We start from the raw sequence: 27,105 nt of genomic DNA on the forward strand, positions 1-27,105 counted from the left end.
TTTAATCATGTTGTTCTCAAGGAATGAAGTATATTTTGTGCCTATTAGCTGAGGAAAAGAGTAAAGCTGATTATGGACTGCTCTAAATGTGGCTCTTCACATCGTATTCTCTAAGAAAGCTTATGTCCTCAATTTTTTTTTTTTTTAGTCCAGATGACTCCTTTTGTTTTCCAGAGGACAGAGCTCTTACTCTACTGTCCCATTTAACATGAAGATAACTTTTTCTTAATAGTCAAATATTTTCTTCCACTAATTGGTAAAAAATTGTCTACCTGATGGAACTATATTGGTAGGCTAGAAGACAGAGAATATCTCCTGGCACTGGCAGGGACATTACTTATCTTAAATGTACAACTTTCTCTGGCTATTACCTGGACTTTCAGTCTAATTTCCCAGATCCTTCCCTTTTCTTCAGTTACTTACTAAATCAGTTTCTTCAACAGGAAGTCCAAGAAACTTCTGTGAACTCGGAATATACGAGTATTTGTATTTAGATTATTTATTGTGATCAAACAATAGATACGTTTCCTTTAAAAGACTTTAGGAACAATTGGACTCTACACGAATAAAGGGAAAATCATATATTGTTTTGGAAAGAATACTGAATAAGGGCACATGCAAAGTTCAAACAGTCTTCTAAATAGTTTTCTCTCAAAATGTATCATTAGTTTTGTTCAGCTTTTCTAGTTTGTAAACAACTAATTAATCAATGAAAATATATTTAGCCTACCTTTAAAAAGAGATGACTCCGGTATTAATTGGTAATAATAGTAAAATTTTATGCAAGACAAAAATATTAGGATCTAGCATGCTTGCCCCTTAGTAAGTTCTATTCCAAAATTATATTACACATATCAATATCAACTTTGTAAATATTGCATAATCTCAGTCTTTGAGTTGTCAAACAGTGATAAAAAATAATCAAGAAACCATACAATCTTTTTGTATTGTGAACTCCATTCATTTCAAACATTACTTGCTAGTAAAGTGCTGTTACAAGCAAAATGAGATTGTTAGTGTCTATCGAAAGCAGATGATATTTTAGTAATATTCAAATTGCATTTGTTTTGGCAAATAGTGAAAAGGTTAGACATGTTTGTTTAACCATCCAAAACTAATTCAGTATAAATAATATTGGTTTCCAATAACTCTATCCTAAAAGGCACGTACTAATGTTCCAGTAGTTCATTCAAGTGAGCTTTTACGTGTAGAGGTTTGATTGTGCTTTTAAATAGTTACTGATTCGGTATGACCTTGAAAGTGACATTTGTGCATGTCTAAAATATCCTCTCCCAAATGAATCTCACACTCTGAAGGTGTAATTTTGTTAAGATTATATATATCTATATAACTATGCTTATTGATCTCTATAGATCTACATAGATATACACATATACATATATTCATATATACACACACACAAAGGATATCTTCTGGAACAGCAGTAGAAAGTGCAGTCTATTCTTTTTGAATTGTCTTCGTAATATGAAGTTTTATAATAGTCAGTGAAGTTTCCAGATACAAATTGTCTTGGGGTTTGTGAGATCCAACAGATTATTTGTGATAATGCAAGTGTCCCATATTACTCTCTTTCCTTACAGGCTGCTTCAAGCTCACTTCACTTCCAGAAGAGATGATTGGCAAATTATTTTCCATGTGATATTGAATAAGATGACCCACACTATCAAATATATGGTCTTTGGTTCTCACCTGATGAAAGAAGCAAAAGATTGTATTTAAGTTTATACTGTGCTTATAAGTGGTTGGATGCGAGCCTATTCCATTAAAGTCAAAATGCATTTAAGCCACTGAAGTCAATGGAGCAGCATCATTAGGCTGTAGACAGCAATTCAGGCCTATCCTTTGACTTATCAAGAGACTGAATGTATAGATCTAGGCTGATTCTGCTAAAGGGAACAAAATAAACCTTTTTTTTTTTCCTCCACAGGAAAGAGACATGTTTCCCTAACTCCTACTAAGAATTTATTTTTTGATTTATGTCTCATTTGAGGATTTTCACTTAACAGTGCTCTTTTAGCTCCAAGCAGAAACAAGTAGAATTCAGCTGACATCAAGCCAGCTCTACATTTTCTGTACCTAGAAGTACATTACTAACCAACTTCATTATTTAATGTTAGGGTTATTTTTCCAGCAATATACTGACGACTCAAAGAATACATTAAGTGCGCACACTAATTATCAGCACCTGGACTACAACAATATTTAAGTACCTCACTTCTATTTCCATGGTGCTTCAGTGCTTATAAGTTCTTGAACTTTAAAAGCTACTGAAGTCACCCACTGGCTCAATTTAAATTAACTTGAAGGGAATCAGTTCAATTCCATGTCTAAGAAAGCATTTTGCAGTGAAATAGCTGAGCAGCTCTCAGGTTTTCATACATGAAATGTTCATACCTTGCCCTCGGGATCCACCAAGAGAAGATGCTTTGCTTGCCCTCCCTGAAGTCCACTGAGGACATACTGACCAGGTGATGTTGTGCTCTCTCGCACCAAAAAATCCCCATCGTTGACTAAGAGGCTTTCTGCTGCTTTCCTGTTTAATTTGCCATGGTAACAATCTTCATTCCTTAGCTGTTGTTTTATTTGTGGCAGAACACAGAGACCAGCTGTGTTGCTCGTGGCACTCTGCTGCACAGTTTCTGGTAACTCTGAAATGAAATGAAAGGGAACATACTGAACACTTCTCCTAGAACTTTATCCTAAAAGGAAGAGAGAGACTATTTCTATAGCTTTTAAAAAATTCTAATGATTCAGTCCTGAAGCTGTGATCAGACCAACCTTGCAGACTGCAACAGTATTCAAACATGAATGCTCACAATCCTCAAGCACATTCAGTAAAATTACCATATGATCTCCTCCCATATCTTAGATGGATAAACATTGGGTTGCTAGGCAACATGGTTTGGAAAACATGCATTTTTCTGATGCTCTACTGTTTTGGTTTTGTATTTCTTTGGTTAAAGAAGTCAAATCTTCCCTGTTAAAAAAAATAAAAAAATCAATCTGTTCTTTTTAGCCTTTAAGATCTAGTCTTTCCTTCTTTCTTAACAAGCTCTGAAGAGGTTGTTACGGCTCATTGGGAGAATCATGTTGAGTGGCTCCAGCTATGCGCAGGAATGTAAGACAACATAGCCAATGTAGCCAGAAGGATTACAGCATGATGCATCTGCTGTGAAAAAAACGAACAATTACTGAATGTACTAACAAAACTGGGTGGTTTGGGATATAGCCAATCAGACTGCAAATGATTCACAAGCAACATTTTTCTAAGGAAAATAAAAAGGATACCACTTCTTCAATGAAATTGTGCAACTCCAGGGTCCTCAGGATACAGTCAGTTCCTTTTAGAGTATAATACATGCCTGAGTTAGAAATGTCTCAATGGTTACAAATTTCCTTTACAGTGGATATGATCCAACCCTCAGCCCCCTCGCTTGTCCGTGGAGCCAACACTGACAGAGAAAACACTCAGTAGGAAACTATAAGATGTGATTAAATAAAGTATTTCCAATAATGAGGATAATCAGCAGCAACTACATAGCCACCTAATGGATATCCACCTCTTGCAGTCTTTAAATCAAGACTTAATTGGTCATGCATTTAATAGATAGTACTGATCAAACAATCTGCTTTAGATGCTATTGGATGAGATTCAGCGGTCAGATCACTTGTGCAAGAACTGAGAAAAGGCAGTCCTTGTGTTCCTGCTTTGACCTTCCATGCTTATTGCCTGTGAAGCAAAAGCATTTGAGGTCATTTCCAGCTTAGAGTGGGTGAGATATGAGTGTACATGAGAGCCCTCTTTCTTGAGCACAGTACAGTCCCAAGGTTTCATAGCATCTTAGAAACTTGTTCATTACCAGCTGAGGAAAATGTGATACTATTCATTGTCACCAATCAACTACAGCAGATGGAAGATTATTCCATATACTCATTGTCTGTACTTTTCACCTTTAACCCCCTTTCTCTTGAATTTAAGAAACAAACAAACAACAACAACAAAAAAAACAACAAACAAAACTCACTAGGAAGGACTGCACCCCCACTTTCTATATTTCTTATGAGGAAACCAAACTCTTTCTCCTTGCACATGGCTGCCAAGTTCCCTCTTTTCAAAGCTTAGGAAGACGCAGTATCACAAGAACCTACTTGTGTGACTCAGTGGGCTCCCAGGGATCTGCGTTGCTGCTGTACCCCGGGCTGTACAGACTGCAGATTGCAGGGCCTGCGTGTTGATGTAACATGGATCATCAAAAAGATCTGTTCTGTAGGCAGACTTCAGTAATGTCGCATCTTTCTTTGTCTTCTGTGATCTTTCACCACAAGAACCTGCAATTAGTGTATAGTCTGCACAGATGCCTTTTTTTATTTCTAAACTCAAGTTAAAATAATTGCAAAAAAATGAAATATGAATGTTGCTGTTCTTGTATATCCCATGAAAGTCATTTGGAAGGAAAACAAAAATTGGCAGATGAATTGTTTTTTCCTATGGCACAAGGTACGCTATTCAGAGTTAGAATGAAATTTTCAAAGATGTTCCACACTGGTTCAGTTCTGCTTCTGCTAATGTCATCTCTAAATCCCCTGCTGATTGAAAAGAAATTAATACATACGACTCTACAGAGACACAAGCTGTATGCATTGTTTGTTGCAAAGCCCCTTCCTTTCCCTCTGTACCACAGGCTTTGTGGGAAACTGAACTATTCTCTCTTGCTATTCTTGTGGAGCAGAGAGAATGGGGAAGTCAGTGCTTTTGTGGCACTGCATGGAGGGCCAAAGCCACATCTGTCAGGTTAGAATCCCAGCCTAGAAACAAGTTAACAGAATATTCCCTGCAGGGTATGAAAATAATGCCACTTCAGCTAGCCAAATAGCACACATATTTTTGCTCTTTAGCAAACACTTTAGTTAGACATCTATTCATTTATTCTTTTATTTGTTCACCCTCTCGTTGCAAGGATCATTTGGTTCTCCTTTCCTTAAATCAGAATTAACACAAGGAATTGAACCATCCTCCTTCAGCAGTGTAACTTGTCTCTTTATAGCAGTGCAGGTGGGTATTCAAGAAGGATGTCACCAAGCAGTGGAAGAGATGAGCTGGGGAAACACACTCAGGGCATCAGCTGTGGCAAGTAAAGGCCAGAAGCAGTTGGAGGGTGGTGATCTCCTGGGGCACCAGAGAGCAGGTTTCTCTAAAGTGGAACTGATATATACGGGCCACAAAACTCCCCAAGGAGAGGGACGGGCACAGTTAAACAGACAAGCCAGACTGGAATCAAGGCCACAGACTCCACTGGAACAGAAATTCAGTATTTGTAGGAGGAAGGGACATTTTCAGAGACTGTTAAAGCAAAGAAATATCCTCCTTCTTCAAGGCATATGAAAGAGAATTAAACAACAGAGAGCTACTGTACAGTATCATGGCAAGTAAAATGAGTAATTCTGCCAGCAGACACGACAATGGATTAGTGCCCTTTTGAAAATCTGTAAGGCTTTCTTGTCTGCCCTTCGTCTAGGAAACCAGAAGTGACCTCCTCAGTGACTGCTTTTCAACACTGTATTGAAAGCAAAGGGGCATCCCTTACAGCCAGCCTGCTTTGATTACTTCATACATATGCATGTGAAGGAAAACAGAGCACATACCCATGGTTTTGTTTTCTTCCGGGCAATTTTCATATATGTTGATGAATGTCGGGCTGCCTGTCTGCAAAGAAATTGTAAAAATGGTCACATACAATAGTTTCTTAGAAACCTCACAATGTTATAACATCTGTGCACCAGTTAATTGGGATCCAGGTAACTTAACTCTTCGTAAAAAGACCAAAAAACTTTCCCATCTCCTAAGATAATATTTCACCCCATGGAAAGAAGGCATGTGCAATTACACGTTGCGGGATAATTCCTTGTGACTCTGGAGAGCTGTAGAAACAAACTCAGGATTGTGGAGACTACCAGGCCTACAGCAGGGATTTAAGATAACACTGGATGGAGCACAGGACAGAGCCTGGGAATAGCTGCCGCCAGAGATAAACCACACCTGGGAACAGCAGCCTCCTGAGCAACACCAACCAGCTGCCAGGAGGCATGTTTGAACGTGCACCTTGTAAGCAAAGATGGTGCCTGCTTCACTAACGGGGAAATGCTGGTGTTTCCAGGAACAAACAGAGAGGACTTTGAAGTCTGTACAGCAAGTCTGAACTCTGCTGTTTTTACTCCCTAATGGTTTTCTATTCCATAGAAAGTACCTCAAGCAAAAGCCTTTTTTTTTTTTCCTACCATTTTTTGTAGCTACTGCAGATCAATGAAGTCTCATCAAAAATTCCAGACAGAACTAGTGCTGCATATACACTGCAATCAGCTAATATCATATGTATAGTTGCAGAGCATAATGGACAGGAGGAAATATTTATTGGATCACAGAACTGAGAGTCAGGAAGTCCCAGATTTTGTAAATGTTCTCTTAGACAAGCCATTCAGGTCTGTATCTATTTCCTTCTCACAGCTAACAAGTTAACAAGGGGATATTACTCCATCTCCTAAAAGCACTCTAAGGACAAACCAGTTAATCTTCTGAAAGTGCTTTGGGACTCAATTATGTACTAAGCATGATTAAATCTCATCTAAAAAAAACCTTTCCCAGCATAGTCAAAACCTGGTTCTGATGTTAACACCAGTGCTTTACACCACAGTAACACTTTATTATTCATTCCCATAACAGGCAGTGAATAGTTCTATCAGAAGATATACTTACCAAGCAGTGCTGCTTTTTGCACTGTATAGAACAGCCAGACCTTTGGTCTGTTGGCACTTTCATTCGCATGTCTAATACTCCACCAGTGGGAGGCTCTTTCCCTGGAATTTCATTGTAATATTCATGATCCTCCCTCTCCTGTAAACTCCCAGATGATCCATCAGCACTCACTGCCTCACTGAAACAAATGTGGAAATAAAAGCAACTGATGTTATCGACTGCTTTCTAGTGTAGGCAAACATCCCAAGCGTTCATGCATCACACAGTGCACAGATCAGCCATACAAAGGTCGTAACGGAGTTTGGGCCTCAACTGTCAGAGTTGTTCACTTTAATTCTCTCCAAATTAAAAATGAAATCACCATGGTTCAGGCTTCAGGGAGATTGTCTTGGCACTAGACAGCCCAGATCCCTGGGATGCCAATGTGCTGTTCACAAAGGTATCCAAAATGTCGACCATAAGAATGATTCTTCTGGCTTCTTTTCTCAACCATATAAATCTAGGGATGGGGGCAGGAGTGGGGGGTGACACGACTTACAAAAGAAAATTAAAACCTCATGTGGCATTTAGGAAGACAAGCCTGCAACTGTTTCAGAAAAACAAACATTGCTACAAAAAAAATGTAGTCATCCTAAATGGAATGCACTCTGATTTTAATAATCAGAAACAATACGACTATTCAGTTTCAGCTTGAAGAATACAGAATGACACGAAGGATGGTACCCAACGTTTTTCTTGAGCTAAAACAGAATGATGATAGCTTGATGTACAGCTGATACACTGCAAAATAACTAGGTGCTTCCTGTACTGTCTCCGGTCCCGAAATAAAAAGCTCATCTCAAATCTTACTTCTCTGTTTAACAAGAATATAATTGGATAAAAGACCTCGAGCAGGAAAGAGATAAAGTTCAAGTAGTTGATTATGTGATATGCAGTGCAAGTATTTGATTATGTGATTCATAGTAGTTGGAGGTGGGTGACTCATTCACACAGCAATATCCGAGTTCTGTCTGAGGACCATTCTCCAAGACTGGCTGCGGTTTCAGCTCAAGGAGGGAATTTAATTAGCATCTTCCATTTCTCCTTTCTGTGATTTACTCCTGGCATAACTTTGCAGAGTTTCATAGCAAAGACTCTTCCTGCGGCTATTGTCTCCAGGGTAAAACTGAGTATTAGCAGTGAATGCCAAAAAACACTATATGACAAAATAAATATAACCTGGAGGTGGTACTGCTGCCAAGGAGTAAAACCAATTTTACTGCATTGTTTCAGGCACTGTACCAGTGACAGTGCCTGCACACTGATTCTGGTTTTCAGGAAGCAGCTAGGTGGTTTTTCAGCTTTACCTGTTTCTGAGAGGTAGCAAGGAATCAAATTCTGCATCACTAAAAGAAAAATATGGCTCCTTAGAGAGAGCCATATGTCAGACCAAGAACTGTGCGTCCAATGCACTGGAAATGGGGAACTGTAGTCTGAAAATTAACCTAAGTCCCACAGTTTGAGCAATGGGCTGAAGACAAGACTTCATACTTTAAAATGCTGGTGGCGGCTGGGTTGATTTCAGTATACGAGGCTGACTCAACTCACAGCAGGTGGAACTGCAGGTCCCTGCCAGGTCACGAGCAGAACAGCAGAGAGGTGAATTACAACTGCTTGCATCCCCAGCACAGACTTTCCACAGCTGCAGTGAGCTTAAACTTGGCACAGCTCAGGACTGAGCTCAGTGTGCACCATATTTATAGAGCAAAACTTCTCCACTTCATTTACCCTGCCCAAGTAAGGACAGGATAATTTGAACATTTGTTCCATTTCCTTGCATCACTTGAAATACAGCAGTTTTATCTAAGCACCTGTACAAATGTCAGTGGAAACAGTGCCATTCACTGGAATAAGCTAATGTTACTCTACTACTCTATGTACACAGAGCATGTATTACAATTAGCATACATCCAGAATGCATCACCTAAACATCTTATTTATGGATCATTCTTTGGAGTACAATTGTTCTCTGAGAAGTACTGAAGAGAAGAAAACTGTCAGTGAAGTCAGTGACTGAGAATATGCTGACCTTTCATTAGAAGTCACCAGGCTGGATGGGTTCTTCAGGTACTGTTTGAACCGGAGCTCAAAAGCCTGCCCTATGGTGTTTATCACCTCCTGTGCCATCCCATTGGGACACTCCAGTATGTGGCATGCTGCAAAGAGACACCTTGCTTTAATTAGGTAAATGTCCTTTATTAAAAAAAAAAGAAGTCAATCTCTATTCTATACAGCAGAAGAGTTGAGCATGAGACGATCTAGGCAACCTTAGGGCATTAGTTAGGACTGAGATTTTTTGACGTGCAAAGGATGTTGCTCTGAATACACTTAAGGCATAATATCAACTCAATGAAAGAAACTCCATTTATGGTTCCTGCACAGAACACCCCTGTATCTCCTCCTCAGGCAAGATAGAACCCCCTTTTGTCTGTGCTGGGAAAGATCCTATCCCAGTGCAGAGCCAGCAGCTGGCACAAGTTTAGTCTGACATACAGATCCCCATTTAATGGCACAAAGAACTTAGAGCCACAGCCTGCATGCAAACTCTCACCCCTATCCATCCAGCAAAGTTAGAAATTGTATAGAATCTTGAGCTGCTCAGTAACTGTCATCACAAAACTCAAGCAAGTCCTTGGTACAGATAAAGCAATTGTAAAGACATACATAATGATTTGAAAATTGCTTCCATACCTCTCTGATTAACAGGATCTTTTGCTACATATGCAACATAGTCTGTTGTATCCTTCAGGAAAGAAGATAACAAATGTTTTTAAAATTATCATTACGAACGACCTTATCACAAAGCAACTTAGTACACAGAAAGATATTCTTAGCTTTAAAAATAGGTTTCAGAAAATGTGGAGATGCTGCACAAGGGGGTAAGGGAAAGATCAGTGATGCAGTGGTGGATACTGACACAGTAATTGTGCAGTAATGCTTGTTCTTGTGATAGATGCAGGAGACCATTTCATGTTCTTTGGGTTTCCAGTAAACTGTGTTTTCATACTCTGCAAGAGAGAAGAAACTCAGCTGGTGCCTCATCAGCAGAGAGTGCCGAATACATCAGGGCAACGTGACTTCCAGCCACATCTTTTAGCTGGAACATCCCTCACTGATGTCCATGGAACACTTAAAAAGTGTGAAAAGGCTGCAGAGACCAAGTAAGAATTTTCACCATTTGTGGCATTGAGATTGACTTCCAAAGGCATCTTAGAGAAAAGATGATATTTAAAATATCACAGAAGGCAAGAGGGATTCCATTGCAACCACTGCTGCATATGTCAGTGTGGTTAACATCAGGTTAAATTACTCCGGATCTGAAGGCCACTGCTGAGATCAGACAACCTCAGTATAATCAGTTGTCTGTTACAGATTCTCTTCACAGCTAGTGCCGAAATAATAATCACTTTTTCTTGTGACACTGAAATGGGATCTGAAATAGACAGATTAACATTTCTAGTCATATTGCAAAAGCAAAGAGTCGCTTGATAATTCAACATTATAGTAACAACGGTGAGGTAATGAATAACATTCTTTTAATTATTAAAGATGTATTTTGTTATTTTGGATCTTTATGGGGATGGGGAAAACACAATTGGCAGCTTAAAGGCACAGCTCTCTCGGGGAAAGATGCAGTCAGCTGGCAGGAAACAGAGGCCCCATTTGCAATATGCACAAGAACAACCATTTAATAATTCACAATGAATGACACAGGAGGCACGTCTTAGGGTCAGCAGATCTTGTCCTAGATCATTCAAAAAAAAAAAACTCCCAAGGTAATATCATTAAAGCAAAGAAAGCTAAATATTTCTCATGCACTTAGAACAATTTCCTTTCTTTTTCTCCCAGGTTTTTCTTTAGGTTTATAAATATTTTATGATATTTTACTTTTAAAATAAATTAGGTCTTGACTGTAACTGGAAAACTGAAGCAACTGGAGCAGTACCTGCTATTTTTATACCTTTACAACACTTAAGTGTCTGTGTGGATGACTTTGCTTTAAAATAAAGCCCCCTCCAGAACAGAATCCTGCCATTCCTTAACAGTGCAGAGCAACACAGAACTGTGCTCAGACCTTGAAAGTAGGGACAGTTGGAGAGACACGTCCTATGGAAAATAAAGCTGGAAATGTATCCCTGCCTGAATTATGCTGAGATGTTATATAAAGACAGACTTAAGACAGCCAGCATATTTGTACCAAGGCATGGTACATACTTCAGAGACAGGACGGTTCAAGGATATATATATATATATATATATATAAAAATTAACTATTAAGAAAACTGGAATTCAAAATGAAGCTTTGTGATGCTCAGCACGACAGAGCAGCAGCACTTGGAGCTATCAGGAAGGGTCTGCAAAGCCGAAGGACTGTATTACACAGTGCAGTGTGTTAGGATAGCATGAGCACCTCATGGTGAAAGTCAGACTTCTCAAAATGCCTTGGTTGTTAACGGGATCCTTAAGGATCTGATTCTTTGGCACCAGCTCCACGCGATGCCTCCCTGCTGGGCGCAGGACTGGCAGCACAGAGCCTGCACACATGTTCCATCCCTGCATCCCTCCCCAGCTCCAGGAAGCTTCTGCTCTCAGCAGCTTGGGCAAAACCTCCCCAAGCAGCTGGGCTCCTTACATCAACCCATGGCTCTCCACCCATCACACAGGGCTGATTCTCAGCTATTTTCCCTTGCCTGGTCCTAAATCCAAAGAGGCAGATCTGTCATTTTCCAGTCAAAGCTAGATCTGGCTTCCACTCCTTTGTTTCGTAACACAAGAACAAGGAGACATTTATCAAAACTGAAAGGCAGAAAATTCCAAACTGATTAAAAAAATACAGTTTTCATAACACACAGAGTGTGAAATTCAGAACGCTGGGAACTTGCTGACACTGGAGAAGGGAATAGGACATGTTTATGAATGACAAATTCCTCACAATAATTTCAATGAAAGATTTGGAAGAGGAAAGAAAACTTCTTGCATGATAACATCAGTGAGTTCATAACTATTACAGTGGGAGAAAACCCCACATCTGCAAGAAAAATAATGTCATGTCCATCTTATAGGAGCTTTGTTTATCTTGAAATTCATCTAAAATTTAGAGAGGCTGATGCTGATCTCTTCTGTAACATGGCATTGGATTACAGGGACCTCAGAACTGATGCAATTCCCATATATTCTTATTTTCAGGTCCCCAAGTCTGTGGTCTTGTGAGTGACCTAGTCTCACTGATGGGCAGTGGGAACAATAACTCTACCTAGCTATCAAATCCCCACTGAACCTCTATTCAAAGACTCCTCTCCCAGACCCCCTATCTATTTTAGACTCCTGGTCATGATGCAGAAGCATGGCATACTCTGTTAGTGCTTGCAGATAAGAAGAAATGAAGTAAAGTATTTGCAGGTATTTCTATTCTCATAATAATTTCATTATACCTGCAGAAGTCTTACAAACCAATACTTACTGGGTCACCTCCAGAAGCAAATGAGATGGACTGCATGTGATGGTTGGCAATAATCTGAAAAGCATGACAAATTAGTTAAACATGCTCACGTGCATTTAGAAAACAGCAGAGCAAGCAATTCAGTTCATGACAACCCCATCTATTAATAAACACATGGGTATATCATTTGTGAAGGAAGAAGCTAAAAATAGGAATATTTTTGGAGACTATCCGTTCATGTTTGATAATATCTAGATCCTGAAAAGGTTTTCAGAATGAGTTCAGACAGCATTTCTAACCTAGTGAGTACAAAGCTGCCTACATGAGAGGTTCATAGGAGAATAATGGAAGATACTAAATGCACTTATAAATTCTTGAGAAATTAATTCAGTTCAAAATGACCAGTAGTCTTATTTAAATGCACGGTGTATATAACAGTGGCATTTTTACAAACAAACAGTGCCCACTGATGCTCAGACCATCTTCTCTCCCAGCACTAGCACCGCACTGTTACGTGGTAGGAATTTTGCTAGCCAGATCAAGCACAAACTTTGTTTAAAACACTCCCTCATCTCTGGAGACAGGCTGTTTTTTATTATAAAATCAAGTGCAAAAGATTATGCAAGTGGGAATACAATGAAACATGGTGGCAGTGCAGGAATGGAACAAACAGGACTTTCAGCTTGAAAGGCCTAGTAATGAAAGACCTAGGAAGAATTTCAAGACAGTCCTCTGAACACCTGCGTGCATGCTAACAGGACACGTCAGTGCACTTAGAAAGAGACCTGTCTGTCCAGATTTTAGTCCTGTATCTGAAAAGGAAGAGCTGAGAGGGCCAGACTTCAGCTGCCAGCTCCCAAAGCTTCCTCCAATATAGGGAGCTGCTTGCTGTAGCTGAAAGGAAGGGAGATCTCAAGCCATAGGCCCTCCCAGCCCAGGAAAGCCACAGGAGCTTCCCAGCGCTCAGGACAGCATCAAGTCAGTGCAACAGGTCCTCAGAGCCAGTGAGCTGGAACTACCTCCCTGCTGCTCCCCTGCTGCAGCTTGTAAGGAAACCCACTGCTGGCCTGGCAGACTATGCTGGAGCTGAAGGAGGAATTTGGTGGGAGCACAAAGCTCCCAAACTCATCTGCCAAAGGAACGCATTCCAGTTTCAGAGCAGACTCCCAGGACTGTGCCCTAACAGAGTCCAGGGAATCTGCACAGTATAACTGGTGATGCACATATATTACCCAGCTGTAATGTAGCTTTGAACAACAGCAAAGCTAAGCTCTAACTCATTATTTATAAATATATATTTTTATTATTATTATTATTATTTTACTCTAGGACTGTCAGAAACCCTAGTCAAGATTAGCACCTTGTTTATTAGGCACTGTACAGAGAGTGACAAAGAGAGAAACACTTTGCCAAGTGCTTAGAGATCCCTGGATACAAAAGACACCACCAAGAACAAAAAGGGCATGTGTCACATCGTGAATTATATCAAAAGGCTCTCGTTTTAAAAGTCGGCTTTAACGGGTGTGCATGGGAAGACACTGGGTGCTGCTTTCTGCTCAAGCACCCTGCATATCTTTCAGATGTCGGAAAAAGAGGAGAATATGGTAGCAAGGATAGAAAGACCCTGGTTTACATGTAGCCTACCTGCTGCGTGTCAGTGTTAATCAGTGTGAGGCTGTTTGTTGAAATGGTCAGCTTTATGTTCACGCCAGAAAACTGAAGGTTACTTTTGCCAAGTACGGAAGACAGAAACTTAACTGGAGGCTTTAAACACAGAAACAAAAGAAAGACATTGTCAGCTGGCTTGGCTAGCAGCAGAAGTATATCAGAGTCAAGTAGAATTTTACAGCACCTTATTGAGAATGTAATGGGAACAAGGATAACGGCTTGATTATGACAAATAGACCTTCTGACAAACATCAGCTTTGAATCACACTTGTATAAATGCCTTTTACATCAATAATGGGGAAAACAAGTGTTAAAGAAACAAAATCTCGGAAAGTTACGTGTTATAGCTAGCTAAGGAGTTCAGAACAACTAATTTTCCCAGTGAATGCTGCTTCATTTCCTGAGGTTGAAGTGTTTCTCAGTAAATCAGGAAATTTTTTCATGTATTCATTCTTCAGGAGTGTGTTTGCTCACTCTGAGCTCCACACTTACTGAAGGAAACCAATATCTTCCCCTCAACGCTGCCCCACAGCAGCCACTTCCACTGCCCCTCTCTGCATGCCAGCCGTTAAACAAATGACAGGCCCATTCAACACTGCCTTTCTCCTTATTTGCAATACAAATAACCATCAGGTAGCCTTCTGATGAATGAGCTCCCTTTCATTATCCAAAAGGCCTCCTACACTTTACCTTAAAACTTAGAAACCGCTGAGCACTGTAGAGGTTGATAGGAGCAGAGCTTTAACCCTGGGGAGAGGAAGGTCTTGCACAGCCCTGCCCCCAGAACACAGCAGGCTAAGCTCTGCAGACGCTCAGGTGAATTAATGCTCACTAACTCCAGCACGGACTGAACCTGGTTGGGGAATCATGTATCCAGCTTATCAGAAGCAGATACAGAAGAGCAATTGTTCAGCTGAAGCACTACTTACCTTCCGCTTTTTTATCGCTCCATTTGTACCTGATACGGCTTCACACAGTCGGCTTATTGCTTCCCTACAAACAGAAAAACACAGCATGAGCTGTTGGATCATTTAACATGCATCAGCTGTAAGGGGGCCAGCAACTTCATGATTTATTGCTGTAATTCCACTTAGAAACACTTAAATCTTCTGGAAAGTCTTTCATAGTTGTTTTTCCTTCTTTCTCCCTCCCAGCGTTAAAAAGAAAAAACCTATTTAATGAAACACAATAATTCACCAGTCTGCTTTGGATTCATTCCTTTTCTTCATAAAATATACGAGTGTCACCTAATGACAATTCTTTGTTCCTAAATAAATAAATAAAACCAGCTAACCACAATGAAACTCAAAGGACCTCGTGCCTTCGAGTCCTTTCTCTCAGGAAGGCTGGCAGGCAGCATTTCTACCTGCCTTAATCCATCTTCGTTAGAGCAGCAGGGGTGTGCTGAGTGTACCCAGCTGGGTGCCCTTACGGGCTTCTGGTGTCGGGGGGGGGGGAGGAGGAGGGGGTTGTCTTAAAAAAAAAAAAAAAGAAGAAAAGAAAGAAATCACAGAAGCGATGTTTCTCCTGCAGTTCAGCCAATTTCCCACACTTTTATATCACAAAAACATTCTTGCTGCCCAGCCTACACTGTTTGGTAGTTATGATTTAACATTTCCCAGCACTGCCCTTGCTAGGCGTGACAGTTCTTCCACCATTTGATACCTGGGCTGTGCAGAGCGTGTCTCTTTGCCAAGCTGTGACATTCTTGGCCAAACCATGGGTTAGATAGCTACGCACACAGCAAAGAAAATGCTTTGAGTGTCACTGCCAGCAGTTCTGTATCCCTCTGGGCAGGAGGTTTTTCTCTGGGAATGCTGCACAGACCTCCTCCCCCTTTTCAAGGTGCACGGTTTGCTCAGCCGAAGCTGGATTGCAAAGCTGCTTCTCTTAGGCAAGGGGTTCTGTTTGTAGTGCTTTGTAATGCCACAGCTCAGAGGGGAGGTTAGGAGGTTCAGCTTCTCGACATTTTTGCAAATCAGAGGTCCTAGCTCACCTCTAGCAGGTATTTCCCAAATCAGGTGTCGTATCCCAGCCACTCAGTAACCTCTATAGGAGTTTCTCACCTCGGAAAGCAGAAATGTAAGGTAGAATGCATTGATAGGCTGTATCAAAGATAGCTATATTTCTCACTGAATCTAACTGTTACAAGATGCATCTCTTTTCCAGGCTTCAACAAAGCAAGTTCTGATGTATGTCAGCCAGGTGATGCTTCCCACAAACAGAGCAGTGTCCTGAGGGCAGTTAGCACAGCAGCCGGGAAAAAATCTATTGGCAGCCATTGACTTTTCCCTAACTTACAGTCATTGTTTTGAAGCCAGTGGAAAAATGGTGGCTGGGGTGTGCTCAGCATTTCCTTAACATTCCTGGACATCCTGGAGATGAGGGAAGGTCAGCTCTGCTGCAGCATGCCACGGATTCCAGGATCTGACCTGACAGTCTTATCTCAATAACCCAGCAATCACAGGTGTTGCTGGGGCAAGTTTTCCATGTGCTATCCCTGCAGGATGTCCTGGAGACACTGAGCCAGGCTGGCAGGCAGTGGGCCAGATAGGCCCCATGCTGCAGGATGGCTGGAGCAGGTGGGCTGCCAGCACCTGTACCTAAAGCACTGGACAGCACTGATGTTAAAAAGAGGCTTCCTGCCAGAGAAGGTCCTGAGAAATGAAACCTGGAGCCTGCCAAGTGTCAACAACAGCAATCTGAGTTAAAACCAGCCGGGAAGAAGAGCAGCATCATAGTGGACTGCATGAGATAGATCAGATTCAGTTTACAAATGCAACCTTTTCAGCACAGCCTCCTTTTTTATTTTTTTAAGACAAAGCACTTTCCACTACACAACTGAAAATATGAAGTGAAATCCTGACATCTCTCTTGTTTAGCTTGGTGATATTATTTTGATGGTAGAAAGGGCAAAACTAACTGAAACAGGAATGGCATCCTGCAGGATGATCTTGCAGATTCCAGTGATCTATTTGGAAAATGAAAGCCCATCTCCTCATTCAATATTAAAGGAAATTAAAATCAGAGACAAGACATTAAGGCTACCTGGAGCCTTCAAGTCTAGCGCTACCTAGAAAGAAAACCAGAAACTGAACAAACTAGAAAAACAGGGAAGTGTTCTATTGTGGTGACAAAAGAGTTCCCAAACACTTCAAGCATCCTATATGGAATACTCAGTTGCAGACAAAGCTGTCAGCAGCAGATCCCATTCTGGTACAAGCACATCTTGTGACTGCCCAGTTCACCCCACTGCTATGCAATTGTTCAACAAACAGGAACAAAAAATAGGCAAATCATTTCTAATTAACTTTCTATTTCCTCTCTTTCCTAAGGGAAATCATCTTCTCACAGCTGTTCCTTGCTTCATATCATCAGACGGTTTTCCAGATGACTTAACAGACCTTCTCATATATTATTTTAAAGGCGTGAAAAGCAGGCATTTGATAACACCTTGCTGATAGAATGAACATCTCTAATTTTCAGTCACTTCCATGGGACAGGTGGACCAGGTCTGGAACCTGCACTATATACTAGGAAGAAAAGAAACTCTGGAAATATCCATGATAAACTGAAATTGGATTTACTGTATCCATGCCTTCTTCCTGGAAACACGCTCTTAATTCATTCTTACAGCCATTCACTGTCAATCACTTGCTTGGGCAAGTCTTCTAGATCTACCAGACAGCAAATACCTTTGTAGGTCTCACAGTTAACCTATGGATGAACGTGCAGCTCTGTGGCTTCTGGGATTTGCTTCTCCATTTTCCATTTGCCAATCAGAGGCAGCAGCAGCAGATGCGGCCTTGTTATTCCAATCATGTTGCTGTTATTCCTTTCTCTCCTTGTCACACATCCCAAGGCAAAGCACTTTGGTTTGTTTTCCTTTAAATCACACTGACTGAGATAACTCCACTGGCGAACTTTGCGGCAGCTCCTCTCACCTCTGGGAGCCCCAGAACTAAGTGAGGAAAGCCATGAGAATTTAAATCGGTTTAGTTTAAGGCAAAGAAAATCTTGCCCCTCAACACTCTCAACTTCTGCCATTTGAAGTGAGGTCCCTGCCTGCCAGTCCTGCAGTGTCCATGCAATTACACACACTGACCACTGGCAGCCGACACAATTTTTGTTTCCATAGTGAATGGGAGAGATTTGGGTCAGCTCCTGTGCTGGTGAGCTGCACACCTGTGGGGCTGAGCTGTGGAGCCCCGTGCAGCCAGCCAGTGCTGCAGGGAGGGCAGAAGGAAATTGTGGTGGCTCAGCAGCCAGCAGCAAGGTGGGCAATGAGAGGTGACAAAGACAGCCCCCTTTTGGCACCTGTGAGCATTTAGATCATCTCAGCAGTACACTCAGACCCAGATTTTGTCCTCTAGGGCTGCACCTCTGCAGTAAGTCCTGCCACGGAGGAGGCACTGGTGCTGACAGAGAGACACTTTGTTGATTGTTTCCCCAAATGAGAGCAAAAGAAGAGCAAGGGGCTGATGTAAGCGAGCAAGCATGCTGCTGGAAATCTGCTTTTAAGCATCGAGGGCTCTGCCTACACCATCGAACAGAAAGGGATTGTGTGTCTCAACAAAGTTGAAATTAATCTTCCAAACAAAGTCAGCTTTCTTCAAGCAGCCACCCCACCAGCCCTTTGCAATGCCCCTCGCCCCAGCCATGCTGCCTGGCCATTCCCAAGTTGGAGAGCTATTGCCCGGACCTGGGACACAGAATCCCTTTTCCCATACATGCATTGAGCTTGATTTAACATAAGTGGGAGGTGGGAAAGAGAAAAAGAGCTGAAGGGACCTGGCAAGGGGAGGGCATGCTGGGTTCTGGGCAGACATGGGATGGAGGACATCTCCACAGCACAGGGGCTCCAGTCCCACTCCTTCATCAGAATGCAAATGATCCATGGTGTACTGCAACTGGTGCAGAAGGGAGAAGGGACTTTCTTAAACTGACCTTCCTTCCACATCACTTCCAAACAGAGCATGACTCTTTGTTTAGTGAAATGTCATCAGAGTAAAAATATGTTTTTATCCCCCATAAAAATAACACAGATTATTAAAATGGAATCATTTCAAATAACTCCTTGACTGTTGTGTTGTGGAGGGCATCCATAAAGTGACGCCTGGGAGAACAATGGGAGAATAATCAGAGTTATTGTTATCCAGTCAGGATGTAATCGACCGAACTTTAAAGTTAGCATGCACACAGCCCTTCAACAGGCAGTCTGCAAGCAGCTTAAGTTTTGAATTTCTCATACACAAAAGAGTCTCCCAAGGTCAGCAGTGCCATGGGGTTTTTTTTTGGTGGTGGAACTATTTCCATTGTTAAGTTCTCACATAGCTCTGGTTAACAAAACCTGACCATTTGGGCCAAATTTAAGTTGGCAAATTCTCTTTAGATAATAATTCATATTCAGTATTTTCCAGATAGTCTGACCAAAGCTCTGTTTGTCAGTGTAGCAACGTGCACAGACCCAGCCTTGCAAATGGGAGGTAACCTCACTTCTTGGCTGGTGCTGTTGAAGAACACAATACATGTGTCTGAATCTACCAAACTGATTTCTCTGAGCAAAGTCTACTGTGTTTCTCCTTTGCGTTGGTAAACAATTAGGCAGGGGAGTGGAACTATATTTGTATCTCAGGCACTTCATATACACATGCAGGAACTGTGCTTGTGCTGACTAAATGTAAACAACTGCTGACTTTGAATCTAAAACAAATCTGACTGCTTTAGAGTGCAGTATATAAGCATTTAAGGAGTCAAGTTGTGCAGATTCTTCCTGTTAGCTGATAAGTCTGGGAGACAACAGGTAGATGTTTAACACTTATCTCATCATACACCTTTCCTGCCTCCTGACTCTTTGATATGAGCACTTGAAGAAGCAAAAGAGCATCTGTAAATCATCTGCCAGCAGGAAGAAGAGCCGGGCAGCCACAGGAACCCTAAACCACACTTCTGGCATCCTCAGCATGAGCCAAGCCAGAGAAAAAAGGCTGAGGAGGAGGGAACATGGACACAGCTGGGCAAAAATTCTCTGCAAAGAGCACTTGGGGCCGAGGAGCAGGGAGCTCTGCTGCAGGACCACGGGTGCATTCCAGCAGCCCATTTGGAAAAGCACTCGTGCTTCCTCATAGACACAGGGACTCTGCATACAGGCCAAGACTAAAGGTAAAAATGAAGCGGGGTTGTTCTCTTCTGGACATGCCAACAATCAATTGTGAGACGACCTCACTAGATGGAGAGACTCACGGCACCTTGCATCAGGTGTGAAGCAGGGAGAAGGCAGCAGAAGAGATGCCTGGAGCGCCCAGGCTGTGCCTTGGCCAGAGCAGCAGCAGCACGGCTGTGGCACAGCCTGCATGTTCACCTCGTGCCCCAGGTGAGCCCAGGCTCCTGGCCCAGCTGCCAGTACCAAGCACCAGGTGTGCCTGTACCATGCTGTGACTGCAGGGGGATTCTCTCTGCATCCAAAACAAGGGCTGGGCAATACATTTGGTCTGTGGCTGAAACAATCAGTTTCACAATGGAAACAGCCTATTGTAATGACCACATAATTCAAGTCATCGCTTGGGAAAAAGCAAAGCAAACCATGCAAACTTCTATTCAAAAGAGTCTGAGGGTTTGGCATGCAGCAGTGGCTTTATACAGAAATCAGAGCTCAGGCTTTTCTTTCTTGTGCTGAATTCCCATTCAGCAGTGCCTACCTGGTGACTTGTGTTCGTGTGCCAAAGTCCAGGGACCTCATTGACTGCAGCACTTCAATACAGCCCATGTACTGTGGAGAACAAAGAGAGACAAAGGATGGCTACGTTAATACCTGCAGAACAGCTGAGAGGAGGTCAGAAAGGAAAGCAAGTGTGGTTTCAGTCCACTGAACTTATGCAGAACTACAATGTATGTGGCAAATCAAATCAGCCGTTCTAAAGCAGCTTCCTAAATAGATCAAGGTTTACTGAAAAGTGTACAGAACAGCAAGGAAGATACCAGCAACTTCAACAACACTGCACAAAAAAGAGATGAAGCCCTCTGGGGACACAAAATCCAACCCTTCCTCTTTCCTAATTCTGCTCATTGTCACTGATTAACTTGTGCCACTGAGCCGGGAGGAACGCATCGATGCCGCAGAGAAATTCCCCCATGTGCAGAGGACATCTGCAGGACCGCTGCACTCAGGGCCCTTTGGAGCAGTGGGAGGCATTATCAGGCATGAGGAAAACCACCGGCCCCCTGCTGCTGCAGGTCTGATGACAAATAACCAACCTCTGCAGAAGATGGAGGAGGCAGAGTTGCAATTCAAGCTCTTAGCAACAGCTCTTTAAGAGCTGCACCACAAAGCGACTGCTTTAAATTAGAGGCTGAGTCCCACCTTTCTGTTGCATGGGGCACAGCTGAGGACTTTTTCTATACTTATTTGGGATTTGGGTAGGACAAATTTTCAGAAACATCACGACTTGGATGATCTGTGACCACAAAGAACCCTCTGACATTTTGCACAAACCTATGGAACATTTTCATCTCGATGAAGTGCACCAGGCTAACTCTAGCCACTTGCTTCTCTCCAAAACATTTTACTCAGTCCTTTATCATTTCTGCTGATAGCCATCCCTCCACTATTCAAATGCAGGTCTGTGCTTCCCAGCTGGCATCCCCTGTTTGACACTGCAACAGTCACCTGGGAACGGAGCATCCTGCAACAGCCCGGCCCCACTGAGCCCTCCTGCATGGAGTCACAGCCTCTGGGATCCATCACAGAGAGCCCTAGGCAGGGGCTGCATGCCCTGTCCTCTTGTTTTTCACAGACAGAAGCAGCACTGTGTGCAGAGAAAGGCACCGGCCTGTCTGTGTATGGATTCTCCTGCAGTGCTCAGAGGTAAGTGAAGGTGTCTGTTCCAGCTTTAGAGACCTCCAGAAATGACTGTGTTAAAAAGAGAACGTGTGCACGCAGTCAAGCAGGGATTCCACAACAATGGTATTATATCCCTGTTTTGGTTTCTTTCCAAATAGCAATGCAACCCTTGGGAGAACTCCAGAATTAGGTCAGAGCCCTGGAAGGACATCAATAAGAATCTGAAGGGTTTGCAGAACTGCTTCTCTAATGAACATTTAATGACTTTGTAAAGGACTCTGAGAGCTATCTTACTTGTTAAAGATATTCCTGCTTAACGGGAACAAAGCAAACGTGGAAGATATGCCTCAAGTCTCAGTTCACAGCACGGCAGAGACCTCTGGTCCTGCAGGATAAGGTCAAGCATCCTGTGAGCTGGCGGGATGCCCCTCGATCCTTGAGAACAGCAAGATTTAGAGGAGGAGGTGAGTCATGCGCTGATAAGCGAGTCCCTGCTGCATCCTGAGCAGATGCGTGGGAAGCTGCTCTAAGCAAAGATGAAAAATCAATATTAGGTTTTTGCATAAGTGACCCTGAGTGAAGCTGAACTTATCAATGATTCACAAAAGGCCTTTTTTTTTTTTTCCTTCTTCCTTTCTTTAAAAGCCTTAGTAAGGAAGTGCATTAACACGGCACCTCACAGCATCCCTCATTTATTTTATCTGAATGAGCACAGTCAGTAAGGCTGAACCCTCACATCCCTGGGCAGGGGGAAGCAGTGGGGTTGGGGAGGAGGACATCGAGGTCACAGAGCTGGGAAGAAGCCCAGGGACAACTGCCCACTCAGAAGGGACAATGGGATGCTGGAAGCCTGGTAGAGAAAACAAAAGATATCTCCAAGGAAGAAAAAAATAAGTGAAAATTACACCAGGATGATTAACCCCTCCATTCAAGAAAACGCCAGCGCAGAACAGAGCCAGCTGCTAAGGACCTGACCTCACTGATGAGGGTGGATGCTGAACCCACAGATGTCTTGCCCAGTTCCTGTAGCACTGACCCATGCCAAACCGTGCCCCCATCTCCCTGCAGCAGGATGGGGAGCGGCTGTCCTGTGGGAGCTCCATCCCACAGCATCCAAAGGGGAGGGAGAGCTGGGTATGGATTCTGCTCCCCCATGCTGCCGGGGCTGGGAGAGAAGGCTGCTTACTGAAGATGCACATCTTTTCACATCTCTCTGCAAGAGATGATGGAGAGTGACTGCAGACAGGATGAGGGGCTGCGTGGGAGGAGATGTGAATGCACCCAGCAGGGCTCGCGTGAATAAGCTTTTGAGGCACCCTCTAACACAGCCCCACATCTCATTGCATTCCTTCCCACAACACAGTGAGTTGCTCCAGCTTCAATGACAGCCAGTGATTCACCAGCAGCAGCGATACAGCTCGTGGAGCTCCTAATTAAACAATACAGCTGCAGCCTCACGATCTGACTTATTAGTTAACAGGCATTAATTCATGCATAAGCCAAGGGCAGCTCCTACAGACCCCATAGCCATCGAACAAAGGATGCAGGATTTCCTAGTAGAAGCAATGCTGCTGCTACACAGCCTCTAACCAAAGGCACATTAGATGCTGCTCAGATTCCCTAAAAACATTACAGCTACCTGGGAAAATAAATAAATAAGTAAATAAAATTTAAAAAATTTAAAAAATCATGAGCAGCAGTATTATGTGCAAATGACGGTGGCAGGAATCCTTCTCTCATCCAAGCACTTAATTTTCCCAGCACTTGCTTTAATAAGGCACTTTTGAAGTAAGGGAAAAAGATTTCTGAGCCTCCCACCCCTCTTTCCTCCGGGGCTGCCAGGTGGGAAGCGGGGAGCTCTGCTTTGATTGCTGTGAATAACACCTCGATGGATGGGGCCGGGAGGGGAAAGCAGCGCACACATGCAGCAGCCATGAGCACGTGGCACCCACACACCACGGCAGGGCATGAGAGCTACAGGCAGAACAGCCTGGAAAGCAGTCTGGCTTTTGCTAAATAGAAAATTTCCAGGGAGTGTTTGACCCTTTCATTTGTGAGTTTTCAATTTTTAATGCCCCATCCCTGAAGGCATTCAAGGCCAGGCTGGATGTGGCTCTGGGCAGCCTGGTCTGATGGTTGGCGGCCCTGTGCATAGCACAGGGGTTGAAACTAGATGGTCATCATGGTCCTTTTCAACCCAGGCTATTCTATGATTAAACAAGTGTTGAGAAAAAAAACAAACAGGGAAAAGCTCCTAATTTTATGTATGTATGTATATATATACAGACATATGCACACAAACACATTTTCAATGAGTGTATACACACAAACATATACACATCCACACTTTCCCTTTCTTTTCAGTTTTGATCTGAGAAGCCCATCCCACACCACTGCACAAGGACAAGGGCTGTGGCAGATTTGGTTCAAAGAGAACCCAATGCAGCACCTGCAGCTGTAGCACACGTGAGTAGCCCACAGAGAACCACTGCCCTAAAGCAGAGGCGGTGACAGCTGTGGGATGAGCCCTGCTCACCCTCACAGCTGTGGCTCTGCAGCCATGAACCACCAGAGCTGATCTCCTTCCTGCCAGAGAAGTGCAAGAACAGCCGGGCCCTCATTCTGCTCTTAAAGATAGTGGTACAGGGATAAGCTCTGTTCAGGCTCCTGCTTCAGTATTGCTATTTGGGCTCTTTGGTATTCACACAGGCAAGCTGGAGGAGCAGGCAGGTAGGGGGCACAGCATCTTGCGCAGTCCAGGTGATGTGAGACACATCTGGCACCTCCAGCTGCTATGCACAGCTGCAGTCACACCACAGGGCACACAGGGAATCCCACTGCTGGCACCTCTTGAAGCAACATCTGACAGACAATTTCTGCCTCCTTCCAATTTACGGGTGACCACTTTTGATGTAAAGCTTCTTATCACTCCAGCAATTACTGTCTTTCTGAAATACTTGGTCAAAAAGCCATCGGGTTTGGACACAGCACATCAGGATGTGTCTCAGCGGTGCTCCTGCAGCCCTAAGGCTCCTACAGCAACAAAGCTGCAGAAGGACATCTCCCTGTTGTGCTGGGAGGCCCCTAACACTCAGCCCTTCAAAGATGTTTCCCTGTGAAACAGCCTGACCTCCATAGCAGGAAAACATCCTGGAACAGCAACCTGGGGAGCAGCAGAAGGGGACAGCCCCTTCACCACTTCTCTGGACCTTCCTGTCACGCTGGGCCTTGGTTTTGCTTCTCCTTTTCCTTTCTGGTCTGCGTGGCTCCTAGCAGGTAACACATCACTGCCTCTGCCCACGAGCCCATACAGGACCTGGGAAATCCCCCTATCAAGGGGCATTCGCAGCCCTGCAGAGACCTCAGAGCCTTGGCTGTGACTGACACCATACAACAGGCAGGAGCCACAGGCCATGCACCGTGACATCACAACACCAGCACACTACCCACCAGCACTGGGAGCCCCAGCAGGCAGTGTGGTGTCATGCTGTGTACCACCTGTGTGCCCATTAACCCAGTGAGCCACCACTGGTGCTGAAGTACCAAATGCCCACATCAGCACTGGGCCTTACAGGAAGCCAAGCACAAGAGGACAAGCACAAGGGTAGCTCAGAGAACCCCACCCAGTACTAGCTCCCTCCTACTGCTGCCTTTAACAAGACAAATGAAGATGACTGCACTCTGATTTCCATTTCCACAGCTGATGACCTGACTGATGCCCACCCCACAGCTCCCACAGCCAAGACTTCACCCACAGTAGCTGGCCTGCTTGGGAAGGGTGAGCACAGCCACAGCCCCATTTTGTTCTTCTCCTCTCTGATGTGCAATGCCAGAGGTTCAGAGTATGGAGAAGGAAGCAATGGCCATTGGCTTTCCAACTGGCAAAGTCTGGGCACAGAAGTAAAACATCCAGAGAGGAAAAATGGAAAACAAGAAAGCTCCGGAGTGTGACATGGGTGGAAGAAGCAAAGCCCTGAACCCGGGGACTCACCCAGCAGCACGGTCCTCTCATCCAGCAACTGCTGACAGCAGCCAGCACCAACAGTGACAGCACAGTGTGAGAAACACCTGGAGCAGCTGTGGTGGGGTGTCCTCTGGAGAAACAGGCAGCGCTCTCTGTGCCCAGAGCAGTGAGTGCAGCCCAGCAGCACAAGTGGAGGGCAGCCTCGGCACCCTGCACCATGCAGAAGTGGTTGCAGGGCCAATACTGGGCCCAGCACTGACAGATGTCACAGTGTGAGCCAGCACCTGCCTGGCACCAGAGCCGCTGGGAGGGACGGGACCTTGCCACAGTCCTTCCCCTCCAAGACACATTTCAGAGTGACCTCATTTGCAGCGCAGCTCAGCTCAGCTCAGCTGTGCTCCTCCAAGAGCCTAAGGACAGACTCTATGGCAATTGATGTTGTCTATCTCTGGGGATAGCTGTGCTCCTTTTAACTCCCTCGGGCTCTCAGCACAGCCCTACATCCATCATTAAACAGCAGATACACAGGGTATATCTGTGACCAGAGGCTGCAGAGGTGGCAGTACAGCCTGCAGCCCCCTCTGCCAGCACCCGGTCCCCGCGCTCGGTACTCACCCTCACACCGTAGCTTGTGCCCGGCTCCTCCGCACTCTCCCCGCTGGGCACGAGGCTCCCTCCCAGCCTGCCCACCGCCTCTGCCGCTCCCCGCCCGGCGCAGCCGCCCGCGGGCCTCGGGGTCAGGTGTGGCCCCTCCGTGCCGGGCTGAGGGTACGAGGCCGAGAGGCAGCCGAGCTCAGGCGAGGAGGGGCCGCCAGGGACGGTGACGCACTCAGTCAGTTTGGTCCTCGGCACCTCCTTGCTCCCCAGGCAGAAGCTCTTCAGGCTGGGCAGAGCGGAGGGGTTGGCGAGTTTAATGTTGGCCATGCGCGGGATCAGCGCGCACAGCGTGGTGCAGGTGTCCTGCGGACCCAGCGGGACGTCCTCTGCTAGCAGGCTGGGTGCTGAAGGGTGGGAGGAGGAGGAGGAACCTTTGATGTTTTGCGGCCCTTCGTCCAGAGACGTTACGGAGTCGTTCCTGAAGCGGCTGTACTTGGCCCTGTGCAGCATCCCCGGGTGTCGGAGCAGCCCCACGTACAGGACGTGTGCACTGAGGCTCTGCGGGCCGCGCTCTCTCATAGCCCTGGCAGTTCGGTAACCGGAGCCTTGGGCACAAATCGCCTTTGTGGATAAATCAGACGGAAAGCAGGCAAGTCAAACAACGTTAAAAACGGAAACCTGACAGAGATTTCTGCCGATTCCCTCCCAAGCAGCGTATTTTCCTCGATGCGGGAGGCTTCCAGCCGCACGGCCGGCCGGCATTCTCCGTGCAGTCCCACGGGCAG

General features: G+C 44.3%; 1 protein-coding gene across 2 annotated transcripts; it reads right to left on the reverse strand.

The window, feature by feature from the left end:
• Positions 1–475: 475 nt before the first annotated feature.
• SHC4 (SHC adaptor protein 4) lies at positions 476–27,099 on the reverse strand. Of its 2 annotated transcripts, none has more exons than XM_010717422.2 (12): positions 26,339–27,099; positions 20,618–20,688; positions 14,849–14,912; positions 13,896–14,015; positions 12,273–12,326; positions 9,503–9,554; positions 8,841–8,967; positions 6,773–6,950; positions 5,665–5,725; positions 4,171–4,350; positions 2,416–2,669; positions 476–1,710 (listed from the first exon to the last, which is right to left on the reverse strand). In XM_010717422.2, the coding sequence occupies exons 1-12, from the start codon at positions 26,897–26,899 to the stop codon at positions 1,555–1,557; spliced, it is 1,878 nt and encodes a 625-aa protein (XP_010715724.1). In that variant the 5' UTR covers positions 26,900–27,099; the 3' UTR covers positions 476–1,554. The 2 variants fall into 2 exon arrangements, with proteins under 2 accessions (XP_010715724.1, XP_019475003.1); XM_019619458.2 differs by lacking the exon at positions 26,339–27,099 and adding an exon at positions 25,751–25,986.
• Positions 27,100–27,105: the final 6 nt, after the last annotated feature.

Source organism: Meleagris gallopavo, chromosome 12 (genome assembly GCF_000146605.3).
Source record: "Meleagris gallopavo isolate NT-WF06-2002-E0010 breed Aviagen turkey brand Nicholas breeding stock chromosome 12, Turkey_5.1, whole genome shotgun sequence".
In the NCBI taxonomy this organism is placed as follows: domain Eukaryota; kingdom Metazoa; phylum Chordata; class Aves; order Galliformes; family Phasianidae; genus Meleagris; species Meleagris gallopavo.